At 38.6% G+C, this 23,093-nt stretch overlaps 1 protein-coding gene across 1 annotated transcript in view; it reads right to left on the minus strand.

The window, feature by feature from the left end:
* ipo11 (importin 11) overlaps positions 1 to 23,093 on the minus strand; it is a 410,923-nt gene that overhangs the window by 310,105 nt on the left and 77,725 nt on the right. The window contains exons 7-9 of the mRNA XM_072570976.1: positions 17,231 to 17,279; positions 5,388 to 5,458; positions 4,179 to 4,371 (exon numbers count right to left, since the gene is read on the minus strand). Of these exons, the coding sequence (XP_072427077.1) occupies positions 4,179 to 4,371; positions 5,388 to 5,458; positions 17,231 to 17,279 (313 nt within the window). The remainder of the gene's footprint in view (positions 1 to 4,178; positions 4,372 to 5,387; positions 5,459 to 17,230; positions 17,280 to 23,093) is intronic.

The following is a 23,093-nucleotide window of genomic DNA, read 5'->3' on the forward strand; positions in this document are numbered from 1 at the left end:
CAGTTCAAGGATCTGTAATCCGGATAAAGCCATCCATGAATCCTGGGGACAAGGATTGACAGGAGGGTTCTCAAATATCCTGAACCTTAATGGTGGGGGAGTCCAGCACATCAGTGCAAAAGACAAGCCTGAAGTATTTCTATCTGTTGAGGCAGCCCATAGCCAGAGTTGGAACAAAATGGCTGCTTGTGGCAGTATCAGAGTGAAATCATCAGTTAGGACAATGACAGCTTTGATAATGAGATAAGCACAAGGTAACAGATAGAACAAAGAAGCTTATAAATTAAAATATAGGATGTTTTCTGCAAACTATCAGTGGCAGGTATCTGTAATAACCAGTGTGACAAGAGATGTTTGGCTACAGCCAGCCCGAAGTTTGTAATTTAGCAAGAATTAAAGAAAAATATGATCCCACAATAAGGGAAACATTTTAGGTAATGAAGTATTGAGAAAATAAGAAATGCGATCTACACCTAACGTTAAGGGATTTGGCTGAATTCCTTTAAAACAAAGGACTATGGATAGCGGAGAACAGCCCCCATCGTGTTGGCAAAGGGGACTGAACTACAAATCGGTAAGCAGTTGATCTCTTAAGGACACCAGCTTGAATTCGAGAAAGTAAACAATGACAACTTCCCAATCTAAATAAGCAAACCTAGATAATGCTTGAGACACCTCAAAGGAATTCTTAAATCTAAGAATCGAGGGGTGGGGGAGGACAAAAGATATCTTGTAAAATCTTAGGAATTCAGAGAAGATTTAAGAGCTGGGAAAATGATTAAGATTCAGTTTTACGAAAAGATATTGATGCTGTTTATTAAGTCAAAGAGTTAGTGTAGAAATATCTGGAGTCAGGACAACAACTTTTGTCTTCGAAGCAACCTCGTGTTTAAAACACACTTACAGACAGCATGTAGATAGAAGGAGTTATATTTGCAGCTAAAAGATAGAGAAGCAATGTTTTATTTGACATTTCAAGGTCGGGTGAGAAAAAAAAACTACTCATTGGCTAAAGAATTCTAACATTAGGTGTGACCATATAATTTTATATATAACTAACTTTATGTTCGAACTGACATTATGAATTTTATAGCAATTAGGAGGAATTAGCATCTTTTTGTGTCGCGTGCAATAACTGCAAGGGTTGAAATGCTAATTAATGGGAGATGTTGTACGATCCCAAGGACACGTTAGAAAGCTGCATGGGAAACATCATGACATCATGGGACAACCTAGGGTTGTCCATAGCAGTGTCCATCATTGCTCAGATGTCTACAGGATTTGATATTCAAGTTGAGGGATAGAACAATGACATCAATGTTGTACGCAGTGACTGGAATGTGAAAGATATAAAAATTCCGTTCTCAGCAGGGGAAGCCAGAGTGTCACTGATCTCTCTTCCAATCTGAGCCATGATTAAGAGGGCAAATGGGCCCCACATGAAAGCCAGATTTGGAGCAGTCTTTGGCCTCTCTTACACGTGTGGGAAAGGACCTCTGAATGAAATCAATTTAGTGCTACTGAATGCAGGGCTCAAGATTCCACTTTGACATCTTGACCCAATTGTGCACAATGCACGATATATCTTGCTCTCCCCTCCACTGAAATCTCACATTCTGGTACCAGTCTTCAGTTAATTGAATTATTTCATGTGTTATTAAGGAATGGTCGATATGACAGAAAAGATCGAGGGTCCTGACAACAACAAAGCAGCAGTACTGAAGACATCAACCAAAACAGGACCAGGTCGAACCAAGCTGTTTCAGCACAGTTACACAATGGCCCAAAAGTGCCCTGTTCACACACTGTAGGGCAAGTCAAATATGGGCATGTACCTCAATCTTTCAGTTAAGTGAAAGAAGGAGTCAGAGTTATCAAACAACATTTGTGAAAAAAATAACTTGCTCACTGATACTCAGTTTAGATTTTTCCATAACCTTTCAACTCTTACCTCAGCATAGGTATGGTCTAAACATAGACAAAACAGCAGAACTCCAGAAGTAATGTACTTCATATAAAGGCAGCATTTAATCAAGGAACCCTAACAAAACTGGACATCAATGGAAGTTAGGGGTAAACTCTTCACTGGTTAAAGGCTAGCACAAAGGAAGGTGGTTATGGCTGTTAAAGGTCCAATGTCTTAGTCCAAGAGCAACTGCAGAGGTTCCTCAGGGTAGAGTCTAGGTCCAATTATTTTCTGCTGCTTCTCCCTCCCTTTTATAGTGAGACTATAAGTGGTTTACTGATGATTGAACACGGTACTGTTCCTCAGATAGTGAAGCTTTACAGGCCCATATGCAGCAAGAGCGACTTAGAATTGAAAAGTGGCCAATAACATTTGCACCACACAAATGATGATCTCCAAAAATAGAAATCTAACCACTGCCCGATTATATTAGCTTTTAGCATTACCTTTGCTAAATCTTCCACCATTAGTATCCTAGCAGTTATCATTAATGAGAAACTGAACTGGACTATATACACAATGATAGTGGTCACACCAGCAAATCAGATGCTAGGAATTCTGCAGTGAATAACTAATTTCCTGCCTTTCCTATGACCATCCATGTGATGGAACATTCGTCACTTTCCTAGGTGAATGCAGCTTCAGCAACACTCTGATATGTTTAATTAAATTAATTTGGTGTATTTTAAAGGAAAGGCTTCAAAATATTTCCCTCAGAAAATGTGGAATGTTCATATTATCCTAGGTGATAATAAAAGATCTACCTTCAAGGCATGTCATTACTTCTATTTAAACACATCCCAGATAAAGCTACTCACTTAAATGGCACCAAGTCAACCACGTTGAAAATTCAATCCCTCCACATACAGTATGGACAACGGGTACCATTTCTTAGATACACTGCAGCAACTCACCAAGCTACCTTCAAAAGCACCTTCTCACCCATTACCACTATAATTTGGAAGGTCAAGTGCAGCAAATGTATGGAAGGACTACCACCAGCAAGTTTCCCTCCAAAGCCACACAGCACCTAGCCTTGGAACAATACTGTTTTCGTTCATTGTCACTGGGTCCAAATTCTGGAACGCTACTCCCAACAACATTGTAGGTATCCTTACACTGTACAAACCACAATGTTTCAAGGACCAAGTTCACTACCATCTCGTCCAGAGCAACTAGAGAGTGGTAATAGTGCTATCGTATCTAATGATGCTCTCTTCCCATGAATGAAAAATAAAAGTTTTCAAACTACTTTAATAAACTTGCAAAATTGACTTTTAGTTCAGAAATGAACTTCAAGAAAAGTAATTTACAAAAGGTTGTGCACTTTTGCGAGAAGAATAATGCATGACATATATAACTTGAATAATAAGTATCCAAACCAGTTTGAAACAACGAAATGTAATATGTGGATGCACAAACAATAGAGCTTAATAAGACCATGTCAAACACTGAGGCTAGTTTCTGGAAGGATGAAGTAGAAAAGCAGTGAAGTATTATCATCTTTGCAGAGAATTTATGTTATACTGCACCTAAACATAACCTAGATTTTGGGCAATTCTAGTCTTCATATCATGAAAAAGAGAGGGGGCACTGGGGAAAATGCATATGAAAAACAAGAAGAATTGAAAAACTCTAAGGATCAAGAAAAACCGAATATCTCAAGCACCTTTCTCTGGAAGGCTGACTTGTTGGGAGTTCTTTGAAATATTAATTATAACTTGATGCATTATGACAAGTCCAGGATACAAATAAAATGATCCATTTGCTTCTGATATGTTTAATTAAATTAATTTGGTGTATTTTAAAGGAAAGGCTTCAAAATATTTCCCTCAGAAAAAGTGGAATGTTCATATTATCCTAGGTGATAATAAAAGATCTACCTTCAAGGCATGTGATTACTTCTTTAAGATAATCTTCCTCCGAAATTGATTCAATGATTAATATTGCATGTGCTTCATGTGACACTTTAAATTCTAAAACAATTTCTTTTAAATAGATTGCAAAGCAATTTCCACACCAATGAAAAACCCATTGATTAAATTCTAGAAAACAGAAGTGAACATAATACAAACTTGCGCATTCAGCTGCAAATTATTTTCAATAAAATAATTATCTAAAAACGCAATCTACTGCAATCAAATTGACAAGAGCAATAATAAGGTTTTTATGCATTAAGGAAATAAAATAATATGCATTGAAGTAATTGTACCTTCAGTTTTCTTTGTCGGTTTGTAAGCATCATTTTTGACGATCATTTTAATGAGGTTCATGCACTGAACGATGAACCGCTCAAACACCACACCCTCACCAGCACCTGTAAATATGTAGCTAACAGCAAACTCCAACGATCTCTGAATCAACCCGATGAATGAAAATGGGTGATAGTCCAAAAAGTCCAAAAGCTGCAATCAGCAAAGACAGATATATAACATTTTAAAGTTGAAGAAAAACACAGCATATTCAATTATTGTCCAGTGTGGTTAATAAAAACATTAAGCTTTCTGGAAAAATTATTTAAAAATTTCAATGCAGTGAATATGTCATTTAGCCCTTTATCATTCTTTATTGAAATGTTATTAGGATCATCCACTACGAAGACTGATGCAAAGTATTTATTCAACTCTTCTTCCATTCCCTGGCTTTTCATTACTTCAACAGCCTTGTTGTCAAAAAGGCCTATGTTCATTGTGAGAGTTTCTCTTGTGTGTTTTATCTTGCAACAGATGGTCATAGAGTCACAACATTTTGAAGAAGAAAATCACCATCTTTACAAAATTAATTTCTGTAACTTTTGAAAAAAATTTTTAAAACTTACATTTTGCTTGGACATGTGACACCCAATGATAAAAGACTGAATTACAGAGAACTGAAATCCTCAACAGAAGGTAAAGTATTTAATACAGTTGAATTAGAAAATATTCAAGCATGATTATCATAATTAAGTTTTTAATATTTTCAAGTTCACATTCTTGCTTATCTTCACACTTTTCAAAAAGCTGCCAGATTATCAGCTAATAAAACTGACCTGAATGAGAGCAGAGATGGTCTTAGTTTAGAAAATAAATATGTACTACTCTTAAATCTGCTATGAACTGAAAAACAATTTTAAATGTCTATAAGCATTTCCTTGCAGCAGCAGGCAAACAGTATATTCACCTACATATAGCTTTATATTTTTACCTATAAAAAATCGGAAATTACTTCAAATCAGTTCACATTTCGATTGATACAACATACTAATTACTAAACACTGCTCAATCTGCTGCTGTTCTCAAATATAATTACTGTTAAGTATCAGACTGATGTACTTTCTTTAAAAAGAACTATTGTAGAGTCTGGGTTCAAGTTCCATCTGCCATGGTGGTGTGTCACAACATGTCCAAACAATATGACTTTAAAAAAAACCATAGTTGCTTACCACTTTAGTGAAAAGAATAATAGTCTTCTCCAGCTTTTCACAGCATGTGCTCTCTGGGTTGACTTGTCTACCTATAAAAAGGATAAAATGACAAATAACTCAAAATGTACAAAATTATGCATTTAACATTATAGCAGAAAATCCTAACAAGCATGCAGAATTCAAAGAGGATGGCATGCTTCTGAAGATGTTAGTGCATGAACACTTAAAATCCACCTGAAGCATACTGAAAACAAACAGACCATTTTGTGATACAATGTCAGTGCTGCCATTTTGGATCTCCACCTTCAACCGACATCCTCCCTTAAACTGAACACAACATGGCAGCATAATAAACCCTCAACAACTGTCCCCAAAGTAGCACTATTTAAAATAATCAAGTCCTTACAGGTTAGCTGTTGGTTTATGACAGCAATTCTACATATTTTGGATGCTTTCTACAATAGTCTTAAGGTTCACTAGTCTATATGTACTGCTCCTCGGATGCTGCCTGAACTGCTGTGCTCTTCCAGCACCACTAATCCAGAATCTGGTTTCCAGCATCTGCAGTCATTGTTTTACCTTTATGTACTTGCTTACCCACTTATTTACTTCTGCAGAAACCAGTTACTCCCAGACATTGGCTTTCCTCTTGGAAGTGATGATGATAACGGGTGAAAGAACAGCAACTCTTTACAGCAGCATAAGCTGATCAATGAGGAATTGTGGTCTCTGAATAAGGTTGCATCTGCCTAGCAATTCTTCTACCTTGACTTAAGCAACGACCAATGTTTGAGATATTCGCAATTCACTAAGGAGGTCATCATTGAATTCTGTCATCTACTACATTAATAGCTAGGGTGCTAGAAAAAGACAATAACTGCCAGTTACTGTCAAGACAACAGTTGACTTTCTCTTACCCACAATGCAAAATCAGAAGACAAAAAAAATACACATTTAATCCAAGTTTGTAAATTAAATCATTCCATATCAAAATGAACTAATCACCTGGCACTCTATTAAAGCTTTTTTCCGTGTGCTTTTGCTTCTCTGCAATCAAACAATTTGTCTGTTGCTCCAGCTTGCTTGTTAGAAGATTGCTGATTACTGGCATTGACAGCACATGGGCAAGAAGAATACCTTCAAGCAGATCTCAGCCGAGGAAAATCCAGCTACAAGCTGGCCCTGGGGGTAGAGGGGAAGCACTCTTGGTTGCCATATAGGCAACTACAAAAGATGCTAATAGTACATCAATGATACAAGCACTTGAAGCCAATTTCACTTGTACACTGTAATTGAGAGATTTAACTTTCTGTGGGATGCTTATTTTGCAATTTATCTCAAAGTGCACCAACTTTGCAAAACCAACAGGTAGGTACAGGCAAAACGCTGTTTTCACAAATTAACAAATTACAACAAATGTTCAGCAATTAAGTCTATTCACAACTCAGATGGCAGTGTTTCATCATAAGAAGTGGTAAGCTGATTTGCAACTTACTACTTTTCTTCCCAAGGTCCAATAACTTAGCAGACAATTTATCTCCAGGCATCCCAAAGATAATTACATGTCTACATGAGAACATTTTGATTATATGACAGTAAATTTGAATGAACCAAAGAGTACAGTAAAGAAGGTGCTGAGGTCTCTGAGATTACATTCAGGTCTTTCCTCAAAGAAAAGGTCAGCAAGCTTTACACGGTCAGGAAGGAGACATAAAATCTGGAGTAAGGCTAAGTCTTTTTAACAGCATAAACTGAAGCCCAGGATCAGGGGACCTACATAAAACAAGAGTAATATCACAGGCTCTTCCAGTACAGTTACAACACCCTAGAAATAAGGAAAATTTCCCAGAAATGTCCTGTACACAAAAAGTAGGACAAATCCAAACCTGGTCAATTACCGTCCCATCAGTCTACTCTTGATCATCAGTAAAGTGATGGAAAGTGCTATCAAGCAGCAGCTGCTCAACAATAACCTGCAATACTCAATAGCCCCCTCATTGATGCCCAGTTTGGTTGCATCAGTGCCACTCATCACCTGAGCATCAGTTCAAACATGAACAAAAGAGATGAATTCCAGAGCTGAGGGGAGAGTGACAGCCCTTGACGTCAAGGCTGTATTCAACCGTTGTGACATCATGGAGCCCTAGCAAAACTGGAATCAATGGAATGGGGAGCAAACTCTCCTCTGGTTAAAGTCATACCTAGCACATAGGAAGATCGTTGTAGTTATTGCAGGTCAGTCATCTTAGCTCCAGGACATCGCGGCAGGGGTTCCTCAGGGTAGTGTCCTAAGCACAACCACTTTCAGCACGACATCAATGACCTTCTATCAATCATAAGGTCAGCAGTAGGAGTGTTCACTGATGATTGTACAACGTTCAGCAGCATTTACAACTCCTCAGATGCTTAAGCAACCCATGTTCAAATGCAACATGGTCTGGATAATATCTTGGTTGGACTGATCAATGGCAAGTAACATTTATGGTTACAACATTAGTTAAGGTCTCACATGGCAGACTGGTTAAGAATGTGATCAAGGGCAATTTGGATCCAAAATTTGCTTTGAGACATGCAACAAGGGTGACAATTGAAGGGTTACTGTGTCAATTAGTGTACTACAGGGTTCAGTTCTGGATCCCTTACTGTTAGTTTGTGCACATTTATGATTAAACATGAAAATGGGGTATGAACATTAAGTTTGCAGATAACACAAAAATTAGTGATGTAATAAACAGATAGGAAGAAAGTCTTAGACTACAGAATGACAAAAATTGGCAGGTAAGATTCGCTGAACAGCGGCAAATGGAATTTAATCCTAACAAGTATGAGGTGATGTATTTTGAGTGGACTAACAAGGTAAGGAAGCACATGTTGATTGGAAGTCTCTCAGAAGTTCACAGGATCAGGTAGACACTAGTATGTACATCCATAGATCTTTGAAGGCAGCAGGATAGGTAACTAAGGTTGTTCAGGAGGCACATGGAATAATTGTCTTTATTAGTCAAGGCACTGAATACAGGAGCGAGGAGACTGCGATACAGCAGGATATAAAATTTGGTATATAACATTCCATTGGATGCATTCAGACATGGGAATGTGGCATCCAGGTGATCATAGAGAACTGTGCACAATCTGCTCACCACACCGTAGAAAGGATGGGATTGCACTAGAAAGTGTGCAAAGGAGTCACCAGGATATTGGCTAGGCTGGAGCAATTCAGCTATGAACATTGGCTGGGTTGTTTTCCTTCGAGCGGCTTCTTTCTCTCTCTGGGCTCCATATCTATTGATCTGTTCAGCTCTCACCTCCAAACCCCACCAACCTTCAACTTCGGTTCAGCACAAATACCTCATTTCCGAGCTGCTAACAGTTCTAATGAATAGTCCAAACTCGAAACATTAACTCTGCTTTCTTCCCATACACGCTGCCAGCCATGCTACATGTCTCCAGCAATTTCTGTTTTTGGGTCAGAGCTCCAGCATCTGCAGCTCTTTGTTTGATGCTACAATCCAGCTTTGTGCTTTTTTGAGGCTGTTTTCAATGATAGCCTCAAAATTATAATCTTGTGCGTCCATCTGCTTCCACAGCTAACTCAGTTTACTTAAAATACTCCAAGCATTTACAGTTAGTCAAATCTTACTTAACACTTTATGACTTACTCTTGCGCTATACATATATCTTTCCTAAATCTTTGGGTATCTCTGATATTACCTCCCAATTTTCACCTCCTTGCCTGGTTAGTTTAAGACCTCCAAATGACACCAGTTAACCACTTCACAATAAAAATCAGCTCCAACTCTGACAAGATGCAATGTGCCAGTCTGTACAGGCCCATCTTTCACAACACAGGTTCTAATATCCCAAGAATCCAAAGTAACCCCTTCTACACCATCTTTCTAACTGAGGCATTCTGGTGTACATCATCTTCCTATATTTACGAGTAGATGACACAGGAAGCAATCCTGAGATTACAACCGAAAAAGATACTTACAGGGTACTCAGAATGAAACAAGCAAAAATCTACTTGCTGAACCTCATCCTTCCTTCTACCTTTCTCAACCTTCTTTATGTCAGAAATTAGTCATATGCTGAAAAAGATATGTTTATCACTTCAGTAAGCAGTAGATTCAGTATGTGAACAAAATCAAAAATGAGGGTATCTGGGAATTACCTATGCATTGTTTTACTGAAGTATAAATTTAACAGTGCTTTATTCTTAGCTAAAGATACTTTGCCCATAAATGTACCATAAGTGCATCAATAAACCAGCATATTACAAAAACGTGCTAGTTTTTTCTTATTAAAACTTGATTACTCAAGTCTTCTTTCAAAAATATACAGATGAATGTACAATTGGAAAATATTTTAATTTTCACCTAATTGCATTCATTTGAATAATGACTGCATATTTCAAGATGACAAGCCAAATTGAGCTGTGCCTTGCACAAACTATTCAAGTATAACAAATACAAATTAATGTTCACACAAAAAAGCTTCATAATGGTGCAGTAATAAGTTTTAACATCTGCACTATTTCATTCAAGTTGCAGAAGAAATAAAATTAAAGCTTGTTACGCTTTAACATAAACAGTTTATGGAAGACAACCAATAATCCAAACTGTATAATAATCTTTGACCAAATGCGATACACTTTCAGACTGCATGCCAAACAGAATATTTTATTAGGGTGAAAATTAATGTATTTCATACAGATGAATTCTCTTGCATACTACAATCATACAAAATCTATCCAGATTTACATGGATCACAGAATTCCATTAGAAGAATGAGAAGTAATTCTATAGATTACTTTTATAATTACTAAGTTGTCTCTTGTTTCTCACAATAAATTCTAATTAATACTACGTTTGTCAGAAAACACAATATGCCATGAAAATAAAAGCTTAGAGAAGACTACGCTTAACTGCCATGCAGTATTATGTCAGCCAAACCATTCAAGTAAATGGTCTAAACATGGAGAGCTTTGCAGTTTGAGAACATTATAAGACAGATCTACAGTGATTTCCAGTCCTTATTCTAATATTAAGGATCTTTGTTGAGTTCAAATTGCTCACTTTATCTCTGGGATGGAGGAGGGGGGTAACACTCAGATTCTTTTGGAAATAGAACATAGAATAGCACAGCACAGTACAGGCCCTTCTCTTGCAATATACCCTTATACCACATATTTACCCTCCAATCTGCACTTTTCATAGTGTCTGTCTATTGAATGATGACAGAATATTCTTTCCAATACCCTATTCAGTGAATCACTTCAGAAATTAAATCACTATGAGAAAGCCATTCCAAATTTGAATATTGTACTCAAGGTAGGAGAAAGTGCGGATTGCAGATGTCGGAGATCAGAGTTGAGAATGTGGTGCTGGAAAAATACAGCAAGTCAGGCAGCATCCAAGGAGCAGGAGAATCGATGTTTCGGGCAAGAGCCCTTCATCAGGAATGTTCTCCTGATGAAGGGGTCTTGCCTGAAACGTCTTTTCTCCTGCTCCATTGGATGCTGTCTGACCTGCTGTGCTTTCCCAGCACCACACTCTCAACATTGTACGAAGCTGTTAACACTGTTTTTTCCCATGCTGATGCAGCCAGATCTACTGGGTTTCTCCAGAACAAAATGTGTTTTTATTTCAGGTCTCCAGCATCTGCAACTCTTTGTATAAAAACACTTCTATAAAAATAGAGATGTGTTACTGCAGTTGTCCAGGTCCTTGATGAGACCAGCTCTGGAGTACTATGTACAGATTTGGTCTCCTTACTTAAAAGAAAATATATTTGCTTTAGAAGCAGTTCAGTGAAGGTTTATTCAAGTCGATCACAGGACGAAGGGTTTATTTTATCCTGAAAGGGTGGTGAAATTAGGCCAATACTAACTGCAGTTTAGAAGTATGAGAAGTAATTTCATAGAAATATATAAAATCTGGAGGGGAGTGGATAGCTGGATATTCAGAGTGTGTTTACTCTTCTTGGGAGAAATAAATCAAAGGGACATAGATTAGAACAAGTGTTTTTCTCTTTTAAGGCATAGACTAGAAGAATTCTTTTTCTCTCAATGGCTCTTTAGTCTGTGGAATTCCCTTCGCCCAAAGGACACAGTGTCTTCAAGTTTGTTCAAGACTGTGTTAGGCAAATCTTTGATAGACAAGGGATTGATAAGGTTATGGGATTGAAAAGTGGAACTTAGGCTATATCCAGATCAGCCATGGTCTTAATGAATGTTGGAGAAGGCTTGCAGAGTCAAATGGCCTCATCTGCTCCCAAGTCCTAGGTTCCTTTATCACATTCATACTGTCATGCCTTTGAATTATTACTAAATTCATTCAATTTTTTTGTATTCCACAAGAGTAGTGTTAGCAGGAGCACAGCAGAGTGAACCTGGGGGTGAACAGCAGCAGGAGATACCGGATAAATATCTGTGTAGTAGGATCAGACACAGTGGGACTGAGGACAGTCAAACCAGCAGCAGTGGGAGTAGAGCTGAATCCAGAGATGGAGCTGTGGAAGTGATGCCATGATTTTAAAAATGACATAGCTTTGCTGCTCAGGAAGCAGGTAGTACCCAGAAGGAGGTAGAGAATGAAATACTTACTTTTTGAGATTGCAGGGACACAGTGAGGTCTAAAGATGCTGGAGATCAGAGTTTTGTCATTGCAGTTTGTTAGGAATACAGAGCGAGAGAAATCTTATTTTGGTGAGCAGTGGCTGAGATTGCATAATTGGTTCCGAGATTATTGTTTGTAGTTGATAAGGGTAAAAACAGCAGCAGAACTCAGCCCTGTGGAATGTTCTTCCCTCAATATATGGGAAATCAAGCACACTAACGAGCATTAGGGGGAAATGCAGGAGACTCCTGTAGCATTCGCCTCTCAAATAGAAATACAGAGGAATCTCAATTATCCGGCATTCGATTATCCAAATATCAGATTATCCAGTAAGATTGCAAGTTCCTGATGCTTGGCTAAACAATGTTATCTGGCATTCGATTAACTAAATCAAATACTCCCCGCCCTTGTCCTTCGGATAATTGAGGTTCCTCTGCACCGTTTTTTTTTGGGGTGGGTCAGGGTTGATGGCCTCAAAAGGGGAAGCAACAGCAGCTCTGTGGTACGATTGGCTCTGCTGTGAACCATGGAGAGTTGAAGTGTAAGTGAATGGTAGTGATAGGGGGTTGTATAGTCAGACACAGAGATAGTTATTGCTGTTGCCGCGAGTGATTCTGTGTTGCCTTCCTCATGAAACATCAAGGATGTCTGTCAGTGTCCATAGGATATTGTAAAGGAGAGGGTCAGCTGCCAGAAGTCATAGTCCATGGTACTAAAGGCATATGCAGAAGTAGAGATGGAAGTCCTGCAAGTGAATTGAGGCTGTGCTGCAATAGATAATTCCACTGCTGAGTGTAAATTTTACCTTAAGTTACTGTGCCTACATGATTAAAAAATTCAAAGGGCCCACACATTTAAATAAATCACATAAGACACTACTGGTTAAGACCAAAGGGAGTAAGAGGTAATGGGTATGTGAAGGAAAATGAAAACAAAGATAGCAACTTAAGACCAAAGAATTACCACGATTGGAAGTCATTATCGGTCAGTATAGCTGTGAAGAGTGAACCAGGCTTGGGGCAAGTTAGAAACATGCTATGGAGTTTTGAATGAGTTCAAGTTTATACACAATGTGAACTACATTGCATAATACAGGTGCATGCTGCTCTCTTTGGGGCAAAAGAACTTGAGGGCTGATAGAAGTGCACAATATTATGGTAGACTTGGATATGGTAGACAAAGAAAAGCAGTTAGTAAAACAAAAAGTACTCAGCTCTAACAATATCTGTGGAAAGTGAAACAGTTAACATCAAGCTCAATGTGACTCATCTTCAGAACGCCAAAGACAAAAGCTATTCTCATGAGCTGATTGTACCAGGACCATTATGGGATATAGATGAAAGGCCCTGAACAAAAACTAGAGGAATTAGAAGTTTATTTTTTAAAACACAGCATGGTAATGACTTGGAAAACTGACAAGCAGCAACAATGATTTTAAAGGGAAATAGAATTAGGGCATGAAAGAAGTAAGGGACATACAGGTTAGGGATTGGACACAAAACATGCATTCAAAGGCCTAAATATTTATCTTCTTTGCAATTATGACTTGCTTCATGATGTCATCCCACAATTTAAGGAAGAAACAAGGGAAGAAACAGGGAATGACACCTATCAGCCTTACATCAGTAGTAGGGGAAATGCAGAAACAATCATAAAGGACATAACAAATATGCAATTAGATAACAATGATGTAATTGAGGATAATCAACATATTTGCATATGGAAATTTTTCTTGGGAATATAACAAAGAGAAATTAATGAAGGGAAATCAATCGATGTTTCATATTTGGGTTTTCAGAAGGTTTTGACTATTACCCATACAAAAGCTTGATTATCAAAATTAAAACAAGTGGTCTAGGAGATAATCTATTGGAATCGTTTAAGGATTGGCTAATAGACAGAAAATGCAGCCAAGGAATAATTGGGCCATTCTCATATTGGCCTTCTGGAGTGCTACAAGGATCAGGTGGACCTCACCTGTTCATACTATTAATCTGGTCACGCAATATTTCCAAATCTGAAAGTGATAAAAGCTAAGCAGGAATATGTTGGGTAAAAGATTTTCAGGAGGAACCGTACAAAGCTTCTTGATTGAGCAAGAACATGTGGATGGAATATAATGTGGAAAAATAAGAGGTTATGCATATTTATAAGAGAAAGTATATAGGCAAAGTCTTTCTGAAATGATGAGAAGTTGGAAATGATAGATGTGCAAATAGACCTCGGTGTCCTTGTCTATTACTCTATGTACTCTTACCTTGTCTATGAGTGTCCTACTCACTGAAGGCTAACATGCAGATGCAGCGAGCTATTAGGAAGACTAATGGAATGTTAGCCTAAATCACAAGAGGATTTGAGCACAGCAGTCGTGAAACCTTGTATCAATTGAATAGGATAAAATAAAACAAAGAACTGCAGATGCTGGGATTCTGAAACAGAAACCGAAATTGCTGGAGAAATCAAGCAGTGTGGCGGCATCTGTGTAGAAAAGGTAGAGCTTATGCTTTGAGTCCAATGACCCTTCTTCAATTGCATAGGATCTTATTTATACTGCACCTAGAGAATTGTGTGCAGTTTGGACGAGAATGGAATAGTGTAGGTTAGATGGGCTTCAGATCAGTTTCACAGATCGGTGCAACATTGAAGGCCAAAGGATCTATACTGCGCTATAACGTTCTCCGTTCTATGTTTTAATCTCCTTAACTCAGAGAGTACACCACTGCCATTGACAAAGTGCAATGACGATTTATCAAATTTGTCTTCAGAATGGCCAGACTGTCCTAAGAAATGAGATTGGGCAACTTAATCTGTAGAGTTTGAAGAATGACAGAATCTCTCATTAAACCTTATCAATTATTTAATAGGAATAGACAGAGTAGATTCTTCCCCGTGGATGGGGAGCCTAAAACCATTGGGCATTATTTAAAAATGGGGGGTCCATCTAGTACGGAGGTGAGTAGAATTTTGTTTTACTCAGCAGAAGGTGAGTTTTTAGAATTCTCTAACTCAGAGGACTGCGTACACTCAGCCTTTCATAGTATATTTAAAGCACAGGTTAACATATTTCTGATTACTAGCAAGGTAAATAGTTATGAGGATAGTCTAGACAAAAAGCACTGAAGTGCTCAATCAGCCATGATTAAAGCAAATTGTGGAGGAAACCCAAAGGCTCAAAGTACCTCTGTTCCTTTTGAGGAGTCCACCTGAAGACATTAATACAAAACTCTGTGCTGAAACAAGTGAGATCAGTCACAACTACAGTTAAAAGCTGCAAACATTTATAAACAAAATAACCATTGGGGTGTATAGAACTTGAGTGCTGCCCAAAGAGACATTCTGTTCAAGTATGTTATCATATCCTTATCACAAAATTCGTAAATTCACTTAAGTGAAGAAAAGTGCTCAATCTATCTCAAGTTGTCCTTTGGTATTTCATAGGAATAACCATAGAACTTTTAACCCTTAAGCCTGTTTCACCATTCAATAATATCATGGCTGATCTGTGACCAAATTTCGTAAACATGCCTTTGGCCCATATCTCTTAATGCCTTTCCTTAAATAAAAAAAACTGATCTAAAATTAACAACTGTCATTTGTGGAAAGGAGTTCCAAACATCTACTACCCAGTGTATGTAGAAGTGCTTCCTAACATCTCTCCTCTATGGTCTGGCTCGAATTCTCAGACAATGCTCCCTAGTTCTAAAATCCCCAACCAATGGAAATATTTATCTTCATCTATCTTTCTTTTCCTGGTAATATCGTGAAACCTTGGATCTGATTATCCCTTAACTTTGTATATTCGCGAGAAAACAGCCTAATTTGTATTATTTCTCCTCATAATTCCTGATATCCAGATAACATTCTTGTAAACCTATGCTATACTCTCTCTAAAGCCAATGCATTCTTCCCAAGATGTGGTGTCCAAATTTGTTTATTAAACTCCAAGTGGGGTCTAACCAGAATTTTGCATAGCTGCAACATAACCTCTGCATCCTTACACTCCAGTCCTCTAGGTATAAAGGCTGACGTTCCATTGTCCTTTTGATTATTTTCTGCATCTGTTCATAGTATTTTAAAGATCTTTTCGTGGGCGGCACGGTGGCACAGTGGTTAGCACTGCTGCCTCACATGCCAGAGACCGAGGTTCAATTCCCGTCTCAGGCGACTGACTGTGTGGAGTTTGCACGTTCTTCCCTGTGTCTGCGTGGGTTTCCTCCGGGTGCTCCGGTTTCCTCCCACAGTCCAAAGATGTGCAGGTCAGGTGAACTGGCCATACTAAATTGTCCGTAGTGTTAGGTAAGGGGTAAATGTAGGGGTATGGGTGGGTTGCGCTTCGGCAGGTCGGTGTGGACTTGTTGGGCCGAAGGGACTGTTTCCACACTGTAATGTAATGTAATGTAATCTAATCTAATCTTTTCAAAAATCTGCTGTTATAATGTTCACCATATCAACAGATTGTCATCAAGCCAATTAGATATTCTGCCTATTTCAGAAAGGAATAACGTAGTAAGTGAATTTCAGTGCTGGTGTGATGCAGATATATGGGCCATATGTCTTAAGTCTAGCAGATTGTATAAAACAGTATGAACCTCCTGCGGTTTACAACTGAAAAAGTACTGTCTGCAGCCAACCAGCTTGCACTTGCAAAACTCAAAACTGAGTGCTCAAAATTAGATTCAATTGTGCAACTGGGCAACATTTGCCAACTATTCCTGAGTGCGCAAGTAACAATGCTAACAACCTATTCAAGCTTATCAGGTCACATTTGCAGTGGTGCAACTGCATGTAATAGATGCTATATGCATCTATTTCATACTGTACGGAGTCCTGTTTGCAGCAGACAAAAAGACATACACATGTTGTGACCGTTCCAGCTTGACAGAACAGGCCACATCATTCTCTGCTCCATTCCGGAGGGAAATGCCTTGGCCAATTAGAGCAAACATGCCTGGTTTAAAATTTAAATAAAGCTTGGTAATTAACTGTTAGTCATCAATGAAATGGTTCATTCTCCATGGCAAGGCCTCTATCAATCAGCATCTACACGCCAACCAGTACTCTCTTTCTGTACAGTCTGAAATGTTGTTCCTCTTTCCATTGGCATTCGCATGAATTTCTTAATGCAGCAATATTCTGTTCATAAATAATTCAGTGTCCTACTTTTGTAATACACAAGGTTTTTATTCATGTTGTACAATTCCACATGTAAACTTTAATCTTGTTATTTACCATAAATGTACTTACGACAGTCCAGAAATTGTTTTAGCCTCTCAAAAACTGCGCTCAGAAATTCCTATAAGGTGGGGGAATAGATAAGGAGAGAAAACACTTTTAAAAATACTGATAAATAATAAAGCCAACAGACTAGCAATAACAATCAGATCCTATTCATATCAGGGAACAGTTCTGAAACTACAATTTGAGAATATTTCGAATGCTTTTACAAAACATCATCTGTTCACAATAATTCTTTTTAAAAGATATCTTTAAGCAGTTCATAAAAATGCTTGCTAAAAACGCCATGAAATCTACATAATCTTACAAGTTAAAATTCAGAACTGAAGTTCAATAAAATGGAAACAATCTATTGGATTTATTGATTTTGAATTCATTATTTTTCCAAATTCAGCAATTGTAAAAAAAAACTAATGTAACTCCACAAACACACTTGAGATTTATAATTGTGGCTAAAAGTGATAGTTATGAATAAAAATGATAAATATTTTATGAAACCAAACAAATCAAAAACAAAAATTAAACTCTTCAGTGAGATATCCCACATCTCGTGCCTAAATTATTATAAGCCTTGTGTCTTCTCCAAGGACAAGGAAGACTGCAAGCAGATATTGATTGGTAAGTGGGTGAAATAGGCTAAAAAGTAACAGTTGGAATTTAACGTCAGGAAATGCCAACTGGAACATTTTGGTAAATAATTAAACATTAATTGCAAAGAAATGTGAAAAAACAGACAACTTGAGAGCATATATTCCCAAGGCAATAAAAGGGGCACTTTAAATGGAAAGAGATATTAAAACTAATAGAACTATTGGTTTCACAAGAAGCAGAATAGTACATAAAGGCTGAGATGCAGTGATGAATCTGTATTATACCATTACAAGTTCACATTTGTAGAGTGCAGAATCATGAATTAGTCATGTATTTTTGGATAATTAGTGGGTAAGCACTTAACCTTACTTAAGTGCATTTCAATACTGAGTGACATAACATCCACTCTAATAAGTCAGTGAAAGAACACTGTAACTCAGACTGCAACATAAGGATTTCCTCCTTTAACTGAATACACATATCATCAGGAAGTTTTTATGCAATTTATCCCATAACAGTAAATACCATGAGCCTCATTATTATTATCAGTACATTCACCAAGAAAAAAAGGACATTCAAGGATGAAGGCACTGCAGGAAGGAACCACCAGGATGCTGACAACTGGGAACAGATGTGAATAGAGAAGACTTTTAAGGGTAAATAAACTTGTTAATTGCATGAGAATGTAATTGGCAAGAATTAGACCAGAGAGAAAACAAGTTCAAATGTGCTTTGTGGAACCTGGGAGTTCACCTTGGTCAGACAATACAAGAAAACCTCTGGAATTATTTAACAACCATCTCAATGTTATAATGGATCGACTTTCAAATCATTTTGAACGAACATGAACTGGATAGCCTTCCTCACGCATTATTAAACTGTAAACAGTTTTCTTAAGAAATTATGAACCATCGCCCAATACTGACAAACTCAATGATGAATAAAAATAGGTTTTTGTTACATAACATTATCAAATTCATTAAAGATGTAGAGATATTGGTGCCATATTTATTGTGCATTCCTATTTGCTCTTAAAATCATTAGTGCTTGGGGAAATGCTGAAATTATTTAGGGAAATCAGAAAAATTCAACAGAAAACACAGAAAAAACAATGACCAAACAGGATGGTGCATGACACAGAAACAAAGATAACAACAGGATTAGATCATTCAGCCTATCAAGTCCACACCGCTATCCAACATGACCTTGGCTCTCTCTCTCTCTCTCTCTCTCGATGCCATACTCCTACTCTCTCGACATAATCCTCATCACAATCTGAAACAGCCTGAACTGTATTTGAAAGCATGGTTGTCGTCATATCTGGAACAAAGGAAGATGGTTACGATTGTTGGAGGTCAGTCATGCCAGCTCCACGACATTTCTGCAGGAGTTCTTCAGTGTGTGTCTCAGAGTCAATCATTTTCAGCAGCATAATCAATGGCCTTCCTTCCGTCATAAGGTCAGAAGTGGGGATAGTTGCTGATGAATGCACAATGTTTAGCACCATTCACAATTTCTCAGATACTGAAGCAGTCCAAATTCAAGTGCAACAATATCCAGCTTGGGCTGATCACATCTGCACAACAAAAATGCCAGGCAATGACCATCTTCAATAAGAGACAATCTAATCACTCCTCCTTGACATTCAACAATATTAGCATCACGGAACTCTCCACAATCAACATTCTGGTGGCTTACCACTGACCAGAAACTCAACTGGACTTCCACTGAAGCACAGTGGCTACCAGACAGCTCAGAGACTAGGAATACTGTGACAAGTAACTCACCTACTAACACCCCAAATCTGTCCATCATCTACAAGACACAAGTCAGGAGTGCAATGGAATAATTCCCACTTGCCTGGATGAGTGCAGCTCCACCAACACTCAAGCAGCTTGACATCCAGGGAAAATCAGCCAACTTGACTGCACCACATTGACTCCCTCCACACTGACGCTCAGTAGCAGCAAGCATCTACAAGATGCTCTACAGAAATTTACCCAAGATCCTTAGACAGCATCTTCCAAACCCACGACCACTTCCATCTAGAACAACAAATGCAGTAGATACATGAGAACACCACCACCTGCATGTTCCCACTCCAAGCGACTCATTATCCTGACATGGAAGTATATTGCTGTTCTTCACGGTCACTGGGTCAAAATCCAGAAAGTCCCTCCCTAAAGGCATTGTGGGTCAATCCACAGCACAGCCAGCAGCGGTTCAAAAAGACAGTGCACCACCATCTTCTCAAGGGCATCAAGGTACAGGCAATAGGTTGTGGCCAACCAGCATCACCCATGTCCCACGAGTGAATACAAAAACAAATGATCCTTAATTCTGGACCCCTCTCCCGAGTCAGACGAAAAATCATCCCTGCATATCCAGTCTGCCATGCATATTTAAATTGCTTTACATTTTGATGATATTAGATTGATGATGTTTCCTGACTGTAGTGCTTTTGTATTCACTGGCAATGGAACTCTGAGAAGGAGAGCCTGTTGACTGATGCCAAGCTGTGGTGCTTTTCAAAGCCTTTTGTAGGTCAATAGGATCTAGTCCATTAATGGAGAAATTGTGAATGGATTAATTTCTAGAATTATCAATATTGATCCTCACTCCATTCCTCACAACAAAGAGAATTTGATGAAACAATTCTGGGTAAAAGACCTGACATCTAATTATTTCCTGCAATCCTGGGGTTGTAAGGTTTCTTCTCTCGACATAAACAAAATCTTCCCATGTAGCTGACTTGAATAGGCCACTGGAGGGCAGAGCGGTGTGATCTATCTGGACTTCAGTAAGGCATTCCACAATGTTCCTCACTGTCGATTGGTTAGCAAGGTTAGATCTCATGGAATACAGGGAGAATGAGCCATTGGGATACAAAACTGGTTTGAAGGTAGAAGACAGGGGGTGGTGATGGAGGGTTACCTTTCAAACAGGAGGCATGTGAACACTGGTGTGCCACAAAGATCGGTGCTGGATCAACTGCTTTCATCATTTATATAAATGATGTTAATGTGAACATAGGAGGTGCCGTTAAGTTTGCAGATGACACCAAAATTGGAGGTGTAGGGGACAGCGAAGAAGGTTACCTCAGAGTACAATGGGATCTTGATCAAATGGGCCAATGAGCTGAGGAGTGGCAGATGGAGTTTAATTTAGATAAATATGAGGAGCTGCATTATGGAAAGGCAAATCAGAGCACGACTTACCAGTAAGATCCTGGGGAGTTGTTGAACAAAGAGACCTGAGTTCAGGTTCATAGCTCTTTGAAAGTAAAATCGCAGGTAGATCTCCCACAGTTGCCTCCCACAGTCCAAAAATGTGCAGGTTAGGTGAATTGGCTATGCTAAATTGCCCATAGTGTTAGGTGATGGGGTAAATGTTGGGGAATGGGTCTGGGTGGGTTGCACTTCGGCGGGTCGGTATGAACTTGTTGGGCCGAAGGGCCTGTTTCCACACTAAGTAATCTAATCTAATCTAATCTAGATGGGATAGTGAAGGCGGCATTTGGTATGCTTGTCATTATTGGTCAGAGCATTGAGTATAGGAGTCGAGAGATCATGTTGCAGCTGTACAGGACATTGGTTTGGCCACTTTTGGAATATTGTGTGGAATATCGGAAGGACAATTGTGAAACTTGAAAAGGATTCAGAAAAGATTGAAAAGGATGTTGCCAGGGTTGCAGGATTTGAGCTAGAAGATGCTGAATAGGCTGGTGCTGTTTTCCCTGAGTGTCGGAGGCGGAGGGTTAACCTTATTGAGGTTTATAAAATCATGAGGGCATGGCCAGGATAAACAGACAAGGAGTTTTCCCTGGGGTGGAGGAGTCCAGGACTAGAGGGCATAGGTTTAGGGAGAGAGGGAAAAAATTTAAAAGGGACCCAAGGGACAACTTTTTTCACGCAGAGGGTGGTGCACGAATGGAATGAACTGCAAGAGGATGTGGTGGAGGCGGTTACAATCACATCATTTAAATGGCAGCTGGATTGATCAATGAATAGGAAGGGTTTAGAGGAATACGGGCCAAGTGCTGGGAAATGGGACGAGGTTAGGATATCTGATCAGCATGAACGGGTTGAACCAAAGGGTCTGTTTCCTTGGTATACATCTCTATGACTCTATGCCTCAATTTATCCTTTGTCCCCATTTTTATTACCAAACTGTAACAAGAATAATTAGATTGTCTCGATGAATAACTACTCCCTTCTCTACTCTAGTTTTGGGTATTGTATTTGTATCCACATCAATACCATGTCAAGGTCAAGCGTAATTGCTTTTGGTAGAATGTGAGCTAACTTTTTTTGTGCAAATGGTGTTTCAGTGTCACTTAAGCCATTCTTTCATCATTCCAACTGATTAGAGAGAGAATGTTAATAAGTCAGTAATTGCCAAGTTCATTATTTCTTTGTAAAAATTTATACAACATATCTGGACACATTTCCCCATCATAAGACCATAGGATGTAGGAGCTGGTTTAGGCCATTCAGTTCATGTGTACTCTGCTATTCAAATGTAGATGATATCATTCCCCTGTCTTCTCCCATAACCTTAGATCCCCTTACTAATCAAGAACCTCTCTTTCTCCATCTTAAATAGACTTCTGGGACAATGGGTTCCACAGACTCACCATCCATCTGTTGAAGAAATTCCTCCTCATCCAGCACACACCAATGTCATGGTTAAAATGAAACAGGGAGTAATAAACTCTGATGCGCAGGTGTTCAGAGAACAGTTCAAGCATTGTTGCTTTGCCTTGATGCTTTTATCTACTTCTTTCATACTTTGACCTTTGTGTACTGTTATGGACCATGCCAGACCCTCTCAAAACACTTCCAGAAAGTAGCCCAGACCCTAACTTTGCTAGTTGTTGTTTCAAGCAGGTGTAACACAAATATTCCAGGAGAGATGCAGCTGGTCACACTATATAGCTTTAAACAAAACAGAATTTATTTACAGGATTACTGAATGAAACACAAACAGAAGAGAACGGAATACGGAATAATTTAACCTATCCAAAAACCCAGGATTATACCAGCTTAATGATGCTCTTCCCGATACTTTCAAGAATGCTCATAAACACACCTTAGCCCAAATGTAAAAACAAACACAAGGTCTTAGAGGAGACACGTCAGAGAGAGATGATAGCATGGAACACCCTCTTCCATGTTGCTGTTTCTTGGATCAGCAGTCTCAAACTGCCTGACTGCTTTCATCAAATAGCCAGACTACAAAAACCAAATCAAACCAGAGCGAAGCTGAGCTGGGAGAACTG

The sequence above is a fragment of the Chiloscyllium punctatum genome, chromosome 1 (assembly GCF_047496795.1).
Source record: "Chiloscyllium punctatum isolate Juve2018m chromosome 1, sChiPun1.3, whole genome shotgun sequence".
Taxonomy (NCBI): domain Eukaryota; kingdom Metazoa; phylum Chordata; class Chondrichthyes; order Orectolobiformes; family Hemiscylliidae; genus Chiloscyllium; species Chiloscyllium punctatum.